The 13,492-nt window shown below is 46.9% G+C and overlaps 1 protein-coding gene across 1 annotated transcript in view; it reads left to right on the top strand.

The window, feature by feature from the left end:
• The window catches only part of LOC119854771 (meiosis 1 associated protein), a 70,726-nt gene that overhangs the window by 32,722 nt on the left and 24,512 nt on the right, over positions 1 to 13,492 (top strand). Inside the window, 1 exon segment of the mRNA XM_043512946.1 lies at positions 5,610 to 5,822. Within this exon segment, the coding sequence (XP_043368881.1) occupies positions 5,610 to 5,822 (213 nt within the window).

Here is a 13,492-nt window from a genome sequence, read left to right as displayed (position 1 = left end):
CCTCCTCCCCATACTGTGCTGCCCACTGTCACTAGTGCCTCCCCCATTCAGTAAGGGTCTCACACTTTCCCTGACCTTTTTCTTGTTGCCAACATACCTGTAGAAACCCTTCTCGTTACCCTTCACATGCCTTGCTAGATGCAACTCCAGTTGTGCTTTTGCCTTCCTGATTACACCCCTGCATGCTCAAGCAATATCTTTATACTCCTCTCTAGTCATCTGTCCAAGTTTCCACTTCTTGTAAGCTTCCTTTTTGGGTTTAAGCTCACCAAAGATTTCTCTGTTAAGCCAAGCTGGTTGCCTGCCATATTTACTATTCTTTCTGCACATCGGGATGGTTTGTTCCTGGGTTCCAGCCCAGGGACCCTACAACATGCAGCCAAGATCTGTTCAGTCTCCAACCTAGCTGCTGGGCTGCTTCCTACCCTGGCTCTACCCCTTATGTAGGGTTTTTCCAGCCTCTCTACTCCCTCTTCCCAGGGCGAAACCACAGGCTACTTCTCTCTATAGCCCCCAAACACACCTCCCTTCTCCCAGGAAGTGATAGCAGACTCCTTCCCTGCAGCCCCTTTTCTGCTATCAGCTCTGTGGCTGTATAGAAGCCCTGCCTGTTCTCACACAGGTGAGCTTCCCCTAGTTAGGGCTTTCCTTTCAGCCTAATAGATTAATTGGCCCACCTGGCTGCCATTAAGCCCTTCAGAGTGAGTGTGGGGTGGACATCCCATCACAGGACCAAGTCACCAACTGGACATGCTCTACCCACCAAAGGGGAGCTGCTCCCTGCACAGCCCCCTGCCAGAAGGCATTTGAGGAGCCCTTTGCTCATGTTCTGGAAGCACAGCACTGGCCTTTACCCATCTGTCTCCTCTGGGAAGTGGCAGCAGCAGCTGGAACAAAGGGCAGGGGGGTAAATCAACTCAGCTCTTTCCCAAGAGCTTCTGGCAACTGCTCCTTGCTGCCAGTTGATGTGCTGCCCCTAAATGCCATGGAATGTCTCTGAACTCCTTCCCACTCCTAGGAAGCAGCTCCGTGATGTGACGGAGAGACTGCCGAGACTCATCAAGCCCTCGGATCGCTACCCCTTCCTGCTTCTCCACGTGGGCACCAATGATACTGCCAAGAATGACCTTGAGCGGATCACTGCGGACTATGTGGCTCTGGGAAGAAGGATAAAGGAGTTGGAGGCGCAAGTGGTGTTCTCGTCCATCCTCCCCGTGGAAGGAAAAGGCCTGGGTAGGGACCGTCGAATCGTGGAGGTCAACGAATGGCTACGCAGGTGGTGTCGGAGAGAAGGCTTTGGATTCTTTGACCATGGGATGGTGTTCCATGAAGGAGGAGTGCTGGGCAGAGACGGGCTCCATCTTACGAAGAGAGGGAAGAACATCTTTGCCAGCAGGCTGGCTAACCTAGTGAGGAGGGCTTTAAACTAGGTTCACCGGGGGAAGGAGACCAAAGCCCTGAGGTAAGTGGGAAAGCGGGATACCGGGAGGAAGCACAGGCAGGAAGGTCTGTGAGGGGAGGGCTCCTGCCTCATACTGGGAATGAGGGGCGATCAACAGGTTATCTCAAGTGCTTATATACAAATGCACAAAGCCTTGGAAACAAGCAGGGAGAACTGGAGGTCCTGGTGATGTCAAGGAATTATGACGTGATTGGAATAACAGAGACTTGGTGGGATAACTCACATGACTGGAGTACAGTCATGGATGGTTATAAACTGTTCAGGAAGGACAGGCAGGGCAGAAAAGGTGGGGGAGTAGCACTGTATGTAAGGGAGCAGTATGACTGCTCAGAGCTCCGGTACGAAACTGTGGAAAAACCTGAGTGTCTCTGGATTAAGTTTAGAAGTGTGTGCAACAAGAGTGATGTCATGGTGGGAGTCTGCTATAGACCACCGGACCAGGGGGATGAGGTGGATGAGGCTTTCTTCCGGCAACTCACGGAAGCTACTAGATCGCATGCCCTGATTCTCATGGGTGACTTTAATTTTCCTGATATCTGCTGGGAGAGCAATACAGCGGTGCATAGACAATCCAGGAAGTTTTTGGAAAGCGTAGGGGACAATTTCCTGGTGCAAGTGCTAGGGGAGCCAACTAGGGGGAGCGCTTTTCTTGACCTGCTGCTCACAAACCGGGTAGAATTAGTGGGGGAAGCAAAAGTGGATGGGAATCTGGGAGGCAGTGACCATGAGTTGGTTGAGTTCAGGATCCTGACGCAGGGAAGAAAGGTAAGCAGCAGGATACGGACCCTGGACTTCAGGAAAGCAGACTTTGACTCCCTCCGGGAACAGATGGCCAGGATCCCCTGGGGGACTAACATGAAAGGGAAGGGAGTCCAGGAGAGCTGGCTGTATTTCAAGGAATCCCTGTTGAGGTTACAGGGACAAACCATCCCGATGAGTCGAAAGAATAGTAAATATGGCAGGCGACCAGCTTGGCTTAATGGTGAAATCCTAGCGGATCTTAAACATAAAAAAGAAGCTTACAAGAAGTGGAAGCTTGGACAGATGACCAGGGAAGAGTATAAAAATATTGCTCGGGCATGTAGGAAAGATATCAGGAGGGCCAAATCGCACCTGGAGCTGCAGCTAGCAAGAGATGTCAAGAGTAACAAGAAGGGTTTCTTCAGGTATGTTGGCAACAAGAAGAAAGCCAAGGAAAGTGTGGGCCCCTTACTGAATGAGGGAGGCAAGCTAGTGACAGAGGATGTGGAAAAAGCTAATGTACTCAATGCTTTTTTTGCCTCTGTTTTCACTAACAAGGTCAGCTCCCAGACTGCTGTGCTGGGCAACACAAAATGGGGAAGAGATGGCCAGCCCTCTGTAGAGATAGAGGTGGTTAGGGACTATTTAGAAAAGCTGGACGTGCACAAGTCCATGGGGCCAGACGAATTGCATCCGAGAGTGCTGAAGGAATTGGCGGCTGTGATTGCAGAGCCCTTGGCCATTATCTTTGAAAACTCGTGGCGAACGGGGGAAGTCCCGGATGACTGGAAAAAGGCTAATGTAGTGCCCATCTTTAAAAAGGGAAGAAGGAGGATCCTGGGAACTACAGGCCGGTCAGCCTCACCTCAGTCCCTGGAAAAATCATGGAGCAGGTCCTCAAAGAATCAATCCTGAAGCACTTAGAGGAGAGGAAAGTGATCAGGAACAGTCAGCATGGATTCACCAAGGGAAGGTCATGCCTGACTAATCTAATCGCCTTTTATGATGAGATTACTGGTTCTGTGGATGAAGGGAAAGCAGTGGATGTATTGTTTCTTGACTTTAGCAAAGCTTTTGACACGGTCTCCCACAGCATTCTTGTCAGCAAGTTAAGGAAGTATGGGCTGGATGAATGCACTATAAGGTGGGTAGAAAGCTGGCTAGATTGTCGGGCTCAACGGGTAGTGATCAATGGCTCCATGTCTAGTTGGCAGCCGGTGTCAAGTGGAGTGCCCCAGGGGTCGGTCCTGGGGCCCGTTTTGTTCAATATCTTCATAAATGATCTGGAGGATGGTGTGGATTGCACTCTCAGCAAATTTGCGGATGATACTAAACTGGGAGGAGTGGTAGATACGCTGGAGGGGAGGGATAGGATACAGAAGGACCTAGACAAATTGGAGGATTGGGCCAAAAGAAATCTAATGAGGTTCAATAAGGATAAATGCAGGGTCCTGCACTTAGGATGGAAGAATCCAATGCACCGCTACAGACTAGGGACCGAATGGCTCGGCAGCAGTTCTGCGGAAAAGGACCTAGGGGTGACAGTGGACGAGAAGCTGGATATGAGTCAGCAGTGTGCCCTTGTTGCCAAGAAGGCCAATGGCATTTTGGGTTGTATAAGTAGGGGCATAGCGAGCAGATCGAGGGACGTGATCGTTCCCCTCTATTCGACACTGGTGAGGCCTCATCTGGAGTACTGTGTCCAGTTTTGGGCCCCACACTACAGGAAGGATGTGGATAAATTGGAAAGAGTACAACGAAGGGCAACAAAAATGATTAGGGGTCTAGAGCACATGACTTATGAGGAGAGGCTGAGGGAGCTGGGATTGTTTAGTCTGCAGAAGAGAAGAATGAGGGGGGATTTGATAGCTGCTTTCAACTACCTGAAAGGGGGTTTCAAAGAGGATGGCTCTAGACTGTTCTCAATGGTAGCAGATGACAGAACGAGGAGTAATGGTCTCAAGTTGCAATGGGGGAGGTTTAGATTGGATATTAGGAAAAACTTTTTCACTAAGAGGGTGGTGAAACACTGGAATGCGTTACCTAGGGAGGTGGTAGAATCTCCTTCCTTAGAGGTTTTTAAGGTCAGGCTTGACAAAGCCCTAGCTGGGATGATTTAACTGGGACTTGGTCCTGCTTTGAGCAGGGGGTTGGACTAGATGACCTTCTGGGGTCCCTTCCAACCCTGATATTCTATGATTCTATGATTCTATGATTCCACTTAAAGGGCGTAAGAGGGTCCTTGGTGGGCTAGGCAGCCTAGTGATTAGTGCCCACCCAGTGGTGGGAGGGAGGGTAGGGAAGCCCAGGCTCACCCACTCCACCAGGCTCCAACCCAGGGCCCTACAAGGATCAGCAGCATTTGGGCTCTGAAGGGGCCCTTTGGATCACTTCCTACCACTATTTCCTTCCCTCCCTCAGCCTCTGGTCCCAGATGAGACAAAAGAAACCAAACCATCAGCCCCAACCCAGTTCAGCATAGAGTCCTGTTCCCTCAAGGAGGCTTCTCCAGACGCTTTGTCAGGAGCCTTCAGGGTAGGTCTCTCCTCTTCCCAGCCTCCCCTCTGAGCTAGGATGCTCCCTTTTTAACCCTGTCTCCAGCTGAAGCATGCTTGGCAGGGCTTCCTGAGCCCAGTACTGTCCTTCAACCTTGTCTGGCCCCAGTTTGGGGTTTGCATACCCCATCACAAAGGGACAGTAACTTAATATAGAAACCATTTCAGTACTGACAATTCCAGCCGTTCCAAAATCATGAGTCAGGCTCCATGAAAACCGAGATTGCCTTAAAAATCCTTTAAAAGTAATAATTGTTGAGCTCTTTCTGTATCTTCTGTATTTTTGACCTTTCAGGGTACACTCACATAACATTTTCAAGCTTTTCTCCACAACCATGAGTACTGGATTTTTTTTTAAGTGAAAGCAGAGATGTTCATGTAATCATCTGACTTCAGGAGTTGATTAGGAAATACGTCAACTCCCACTGACTCCCACTCAAATCGCAAGAATTGGAAACAGTGCCATTTTGCAAAACAAGGTAACATCAGCACTTAATTATAGTGATCCCTGCACCACATCTTGCCATGGTGTCACATGGGCCTCTTTGGGCTCCCTGCACGCATGGTGGCGATAATAATAAAATTACAATTCCCAAATCCAGTTCAGGTTGGTTTACATTAAACCAAATCTTACCAAATGCCTCTGCATCTGCTCTTGCAGGTGAGCAGGGTTGTGTGTGTGTGTGTGTGTGTGTGTGTGTGTGTGTTTTCTAGAAGCCTCCTAGAGGGGCTTCCCTAGTGTGTGTGTGTGTGTGTGTGTGTTTTCTAGAAGCCCCCTAGAGGGGCTTCCCTAGTTACTGTATTCTGCTAAAACAGCACCTGGGCATGATATCTCTGGCAGTTGAAGGTAGCTACTTCATTAGATCTGTGCCTTCTGTTTTAGATTACAGTTTTGACTAGTCAGCCAGGCAAGGACATGGTGAAACAACTGGAAACAGGGTTAAGAGAGATAGACCTGGTGAGTCTGCGGAAACTGCAGATCATAGAGATCTCACAAGGAGGCTTGCTGGAATCAGAGGATGTGGAGTGGCGCATACATGCTGAAGAAGAGGTCAGCAGTGATGGTAAGTGCAGAGAGGGAGCACAATGTGGTTATGCACTTGGAGAGCAATACAATCACCAAATGTCCTTTTAATGTGTGAGTGGCTGCTCGTCAGTATCATGTAACAAATCTCACAGATGGGACGTTGCAGAGGCATTCAAGGAAGGACAGATAAGTTTTGTACCAGTGCACACCCCAGGGAGCTCCACAGAGGGTGAGCAGCTTTAATTCATTGCTTGGGTTCTCTTGGAGACTCATCTTCAAAGCTTGATCAGAGGATGTGCTGAATCAGTGCATTTTTTGGGTGCCCTCATCCATACTGCCTCTCCAGCTGCCCGCTCATTTTCTGGGTGACACTAACTGGCTCCTGGTCTCTCAGCAAAGGGGGTTGTGTGTGACTTGCACTAGTCCCAGATTTTCTGCCAACAGGGGCACATAACACAACTTACTGGGTGGAACCCAAGGAGTGACTAGAGCCCCAGGGGCTAAATGTTATTTTGGCTGGCTGGCAGTACTACTAAAGCATGCTTCCCCCTAATCTCTAGGGGCATTCTCAGTAATGGAAATTAAAGCAACAACAATAAGAAATTGCAGAACCAGAAATCCATTCATTCCTGTTTGTAGCTTGTTGCTTTCATAGTGAATGGGTACAGGCAATCCTCTAAACAAGCAATTCAAAGAGTTATATTCAGCAAGAGAAATCCTGCACCAACGCTCAATTTGGTGACAGGAGCTTATGAAACAGAAGGCCAAATTAATTGCACTCTAATATTTAGGTATTTGCTCTGACAAAGTCCTTCATATCTCCGATTAGCAGTTGATGTTTCAGTTAAATTCGCCTGAGGAAATTACTGATTATGTGAGCAGCGTTTGTCAATAGCAAAGGCTTGTACTCTGCCTGCTCTCACAAACCTGGGCTGCAGTATAACACATGCTGAACACATTTTGCTACAGGCAACAATCTGTGCCCCTGACTGCACTCAGTCAACCCCACCTCACTATGCCAGTGTTGACCAAATCACGTACTGTTCATCCCAGAGCTGCTAAATTATACAACCAAGCACTTAAAAAACCAAGCTCACTGTTCTACCATTCCCTCAAAAGTTGTCTGTCCTAAAGTGATATTCCCTTTCAATGGGATAGCTATTCAGGGTTCTCCACTGTTTGAAAAAGGAGGCCTTAGTGAGAATGCTCATCTTTGTGATGGTAATACACCCTGATCAGATAAAAGGCACTCCAGCTCCTGCCCTAACCATTACCAGTAGAGCTGGGAATGAAGAATAAGGAAGAGGATAAAGGTCCCACAATTCAGGTATCATTACACTGAAATATTTAATATAGTCAGGAGTTGGAAGAACCATAAACTGTGAGTTGAAATAAATGAAGTTTGGAAGGGCTTGATCCATACAATTCCAAAACTGATGTGTTCACTGAAAGTGTCTACTACCTTTGCAAAGGGGAAGCTTCTGGGTGGCTGAAGAATACAGAGTTCAGTCAGAAAGGGAGCAATGTTAGCAGGTGACTCTTGATAGCAGAAACCGGAACTGCTGGACAGAGGAGTGGATTAAAGTTCTTGATAAAAGTTTCAGAGTAGCAGCCGTGTTAGTCTGTATCCGCAAAAAGAAAAGGAGTACTTGTGGCACCTTAGTCTCTAAGGTGAGTCAAAGGTGTTAATATGACCCTGTCACTGTCCAACATTAAATAGTGTTGAACAAGGTTTGGAATACAGAGACCTTGGTGTGACATCCTGTCCCTTTAAATGTTTGAGGACTCTTCCTCTCCAGTGAAGCCTCACTTTCAGGTTAGTTTCAATAAAGCATGCCCAGTGGACACCTCTTCCCACCCCCACTCTGCCCCAGCCCACCTCTTCAAGCCCTTGCTCCGCCCTCTCCCCCAGAACCTCTTGCTTGTCGCTGAACTGCTGATCTGCGGTGGGCAGGAGGTGCTGGGGGGGAATGGGGAGTTGCTGATCAACAGGGCCGTCAGTGGTGCTGAGCACCCACTATTTTTTTGTGGGTGCTCCAGCCCCGGAGCATCTACGGTGTCTGCGCCTATGTCTATCAGGCTGGGTAGAGCTGGGTTGGCTGCCTTGTCTCATTGTGCTGGTCCCATTTGGTACACTTGACCTCAGGATTAAATCAGTGCAACAGCTTCAACAGGAGAGATTGAGGGAGTCCCCACATCAGAATATCCCATAGCCCCATGGTTTGAGCACTCCCCTGAGATGTGACAGATCCCTCTTCAAATCCCTTCTCCACCTCAGGTGCCATAGGCACCTAACTCCAGGAGAGGGCTCCCACCTGAGAATTCCTAGCATAGACAGGCATCTATCTCCATGAGAGGAATAGCACTTAGCACGCCACTCTCTGGTCACCATCTCCCACCCGTAGCTTAGGCGGCTCCCTGCCTAGCCTACTGGCTTCTGTGAATTGCACTCTAAGGTGCCTCTCTCTCCCCATGTGTTGTACAGGAGCCTCAGCACCTAACTCAAGCTTTGTAAATCACAGTATTTTTCTAGGTGCCTAAAAACTAAGCACCATGATGGTCTGTATCAACATCTAACTCTGTTTGTGCATCCAGGCCCATGTGCTTCATAAATATTAAATAATTTATCTTCACAACACCCCTGTGAGATTAGGTCATTGTCTTCTTCTCCTCCCCCTTTTCCCAGCTGGCTGGGATCGGGTGGGTCGCCATATCAGTCTTAGGTGGTGGTATTATCCCTGTTTTACAGCTGGGGAACAGAGCCACAGATTTAAAGTCAAAATTATCAAAGGAGTCCACTAATTTTGGGTGCCAAATTGAGACCCAAGGCCTGATTGTTCATTGTATTTTGCATTTAATTGCACTTCATATTTTCAAAACACAGCTCAAATTGAATTCAGTTGCAGTTGTGAGTGTTCAGCCCTTCTAAAAACCTAGCCCCTTGTATCTCACACTGGGGAGCCAGAAAATGAGAAAACACACTTAGTGGCCATCTGAGAGTTCTGGCTTAAGTGACTTGTCCAGCATCAAACAGGAATTCTGGGGCAGAGGCAGGGATAGAATCCAGTTTTCCAGGATGGCATTCAGTTGCCTTAACCCTGAGACTACCATGTCTCATACCATCCCCTGCCTCATTCTTGATGCACATTCTAGCTTCTGCAACAAATGAAACAAGGACAACAGCTTCATTCACTACATAACCTCTGATTTTTCCATCTGAGCTTCAAACCAAGGTTTCAGCCCATTACAAGCTTCTGTTTTCAGAATTCTGGATTGCATCCTCCAGCTCAACTTTCAAGGCCTCCCCATTGGTTTTCTCAGGGTCCATTAAGTTGCCATATTAGCGTCCAATTCAAACTCATACAGTGTTCTCTCATTCCACTGTTTCAGAATTTCTAAGGATGTATCTACACTGCAGCAGGGAATTGTCATTCCCAGCATGGGTAGACAAATTCACACTAGTGTGCAAAAAACAGCAGTGTGGACAGTGCAGCACAGGCATCAGCTCAGGCTAGCCACCTGAGCCTGGATCCAGAAGGTTGGCCAGGCTTTGACTTGGGCAGGTAGCCCAAGACTCTGCCCATGCTTTAATGTCCATGCTGCTAGTTTCAGGGTGCTGGCTTGAGTGAGACTAGCAGAAGTCTGTCTACCTGCACTGGGAATCTCACCTCTCAGCTGTAATGTAGACATACTCTAAAAGGACTGGTTCATGCCTATCCCCTCCATTCAGGGGTTTTCCCTGTCCTAGGACCTTAATGTAATTCTTGTGGAACCTTTACTGAGCATTACCAAAACCATCTGCTAATGGGAGTGGAGTAAATAGTTATGTCCCAGAAAGGTGCTTCATCCACCTGTGCATTTTTCATAGAAACAGCAAATGTAGAGGCTAAAGAGTGCGGATGTGTGCATGCCATTTATCAGAGAGAAGCTCGTGCATTCCCCAGTGCTTTGTTTGCTGAAGAGCTAAGGTTGTCTCCAGTCTATATTACAGACATAGAATATCAGGGTTGGAAGAGACCTCAGGAGGTCATCTAGTCCAACCCCCTGCTCAAAGCAGGATCAATCCCCAACTAAATCATTCCAGCCAGGGCTTTGTCAAGCTGGGCCTTAAAAACCTCTAAGGAAGGAGATTCCACCACCTCCCTAGGTAACCCATTCCAGAGCTTCACCACCCTCCTAGCGAAAAAGATTTTCCCTACGGCCAGCCTAAACTTCCCCCACTGCAACTTGAGACCATTATTCCTTTTCTGTCAGGAGAATGACATGTTAGCCAATGCTCCAAACATTAATCATTCCTCCAGCATAAGATGGTGCATTCACCAGCTCTGAATTATTCAGAGAGGAGATAATATGATTGGCAGCATTGTGGGCAAGAAGCTGACTCACCCATCAATGCTGTGCATGCAGGGTATTCTTCAGAGAGGTGTCCAGATCCTTCTGTGGCCCTTTCTTCCTGGGCATGCCTCAGGATGGAGCTCACACACACACTGGCACTAATTTCCATCAGGGAGGAATCCATGTGCTTGCCATTAACCTGTGTGCTCAGCATTCCTTGGAGAAAACCTGCAGTATTCACCAGTGCCATGCTTCTTGGGGAGGAGCTGTTATTCCTGCAGCACCGTGTGCAGGGTACTCCTCAGAAAGAAACTCACACAGTCAACAGTGCTTTACTCCTCAAGGCACAGCTCATGTGTGTTCACCAGGATTACATGCTCAGTATCCTTCTGAGGCAAAATGAAGCACTCACTGGGGCCAGGTGCCTGGAGTCTCTTTGCAGAGGGGACAATGTATTTCCCAGCATCTCAGGCAGGGCTGTGAGAAGAGCGTCATCAGCTCTCTACCCGTCAACATAAGAACGTAAGAATGGCCCTACTGAGTCAGATCAAAGGTCCATCTAGCCCAGTATTCTGTCTTCTGAGGCAATGGCCAATACCAGGTGCCCGAGGGGGAATGAACAGAACAGGGAATCATCAAGTGATTCATCCCCTGTCGCCCATTCCCAGCTTCTGGCAAACAGGCTAGGGACACCTGATATCCAAGCTTCCTAAAGGAGGAGCTGGACTGTTGGGCATGCTTATGACACTGCTCACTTATCCTTCAATTCCACCCCTTAATTATGAGCTCTTCAGAGCAGAGACCTGCCCCCATGCAGCACCTGCAGACTTATGGGCGCTATAAGATATAAAAAAAATAATGTTTTAATTTTTAAGATTGGGGTTTTCAAGAGTCTTGGAGATTTGGGCACCCAAATTCCCATTCTATGGGAGCTAAGCATCCAACTCCCATAAACTGCTTTGAGAGCCCAAGTTTAAATCATTTACTAGCAATGGTTGCTAAGCAACATACGAGCAGGGAACTAGTGAGCCGAAATAGGGCCATGGTATTACCTCCATATCCAGCTTTAGAGAGACCATTACTGGCTATTGCGTCTAGGGCTGATAGCTCTAAAAGGATGTTTACTAATTGCTAAAGGCTCCAAAAAGACCTACAAGAATGGGTCCATCTCTAGAAAACATGCCTTATAGTAAGAGACTAAAGCAGCTCAATCTCTTTATTTTAACAAAGAGGCTGGTTGTGGTTTACAAGTACCTACATGGGGCAGAGATTTCTGATAGAAGAGGGCTTTTTAATCTAGGACAGGTGAACAAAATCCAGTGGCTGGAAGTTGAAGTGATAAATTCAGACTAGAAATAAGGCATACTTTTTTAAGTGGGAATAATTAAACATTGGAACAACTTACCTAGGGACATGGTGGATTCACCATCACCTCAAGTCTTTAAATCAAGATGAGTTGCTTTTCTAAAAGAGCTGCTGTATCTGAACCGAGGTTAATCGCTTAATGCAGGAACCACTGGTGGAATTTTCTGGCCTATGCTCTGCAGGAGGTCAGACGAGATTATCTAATGGTCCTGCTGGCCACAGAAGCATTCACTGACACTCAGTGCTACTTTAAAGGTGAAACTGTAAAAGGAAGGTCTGCCTATTTCAGCTATTTATTTTTTTATCACAACTGCATCTAAAAAGATAGTACCATAGAGTAACAACCATATTTTTTGCTCAAACATGAGAATTCAAGAATAGTCCAGAAGGAAGATAGGCAGTCCTTAAGAAAGAAGTATGAAATAAAAAAGTTTACCAACCTGAAGATCCTGCATGTTCATACATGTTCCTTTCATCATCTTCAACACAGCTTCCTCCTGAGAAGGAACACTTTTCATGATTGTCATAAATATAAAGGGAAGGGTAAATGCCTTTAAAATCCCTCCTGGCCAGAGGAAAAGCCCTTTCACCTGTAAAGGGTTAAGAAGCTAGGATTACCTCGCTGGCACCTGACCAGAATGACCAATGAGGAGACAAGATACTTTCAAAGCTGGGGGGGGGAACAAAGGGTCTGGGTCTGTCTGGGTGATGCTTTTGCCAGGGACAGAACAGGAATGGAGTCTTAGAATTTAGTAAGTAATCTAGCTAGATATGCGTTAGATTATGATTTCTTTAAATGGCTGAGAAAATAAGATGTGCTGAATGGAATGGATAGTCCTGTTTTTGTGTCTTTTTGTAACTTAAGGTTTTACCTAGAGGGATTCTCTATGTTTTGAATCTAATTACCCTGTAAGGTATTTACCATCCTGATTTTACAGAAGTGATTTTTTTTTTACTTTTTCTTCTATTAAAATTCTTCTTTTAAGAAACTGAATGCTTTTTCATTGTTCTTAAGATCCAAGGGTTTGGGTCTGTGGTCACCTATGCAAATTGGTGAGGTGTTTTACCAAACCCTCCCCAGGAAGGGGGGTGCGAGGTTTTGGTGAGGATTTTGTGGGAAAGACGTTTCCAAACGGCTCTTTCCTAATAAAAAACCCTGTTAGACGTTTGGTGGTGGCAGCGAAAGTCCAAGGACAAAAGGTAAAATAGTTTGTACCTTGGGGAAGTTTTTACCTAAGCTGGTAAAAGTAAGCTTAGGAGGTTTTCATGCAGGTCCCCACATCTGTACCCTAGAGTTCAGAGAGGGGAAGGAACTTTGACAATGATGTTGTTTCATTCAGACAATATTGTTTCAACCAGGCCTTGCATTTCTTTGTTGTACTGTTTGCATTTTGCACACATGCCTGTCTTACCCACAGGTAGAGGAACTTCAACCAAGGGTCAGTCCTCAGGCCGGTTTTGTTCAATATCTTCATAAATGATCTGGAGGATGGTGTGGATTGCACCCTCAGCAAGTTTGCAGATGACACAAAACTGGGAGGAGAGGTAGATATGCTGGAGGGTAGAGATAGGATACAGAGGGTCCTAGACAAATTAGAGGATTGGGCCAAAAGAAATCTGATGAGGTTCAACAAGGACAAGTGCAGAGTCCTGCACTTAGGACTGAAGAATCCCATGCACTGCTACAGATTAGGGACCGGTTTCAGAGTAGCAGCCATGTTAGTCTGTATTCGCAAAAAGAAAAGGAGTACTTGTGGCACCTTAGAGACTAACAAATTTATTTGAGCATAAGCTTTCGTGAGCTACAGCTGTAGCTCACGAAACCTTATGCTCAAATAAATTTGTTAGTCTCTAAGGTGCCACAAGTACTCCTTTTCTTTTTGAGATTAGGGACCGAATGGCTAGGCAGCAGTTCTGCAGAAAAGGACCTAGGGGTTATAGTGGACGAGAAGTTGGATATGAGTCAACAGTGTGCTCTTGTTGTCAAGAAGGCCAATGGCATTTTGG

The sequence above is a fragment of the Dermochelys coriacea genome, chromosome 4, assembly GCF_009764565.3.
Source record: "Dermochelys coriacea isolate rDerCor1 chromosome 4, rDerCor1.pri.v4, whole genome shotgun sequence".
Taxonomy (NCBI): Eukaryota; Metazoa; Chordata; order Testudines; family Dermochelyidae; genus Dermochelys; species Dermochelys coriacea.
Note: the sequence above shows the minus strand (reverse complement) of the source record. Positions and strands in the feature narration are given on the sequence as shown.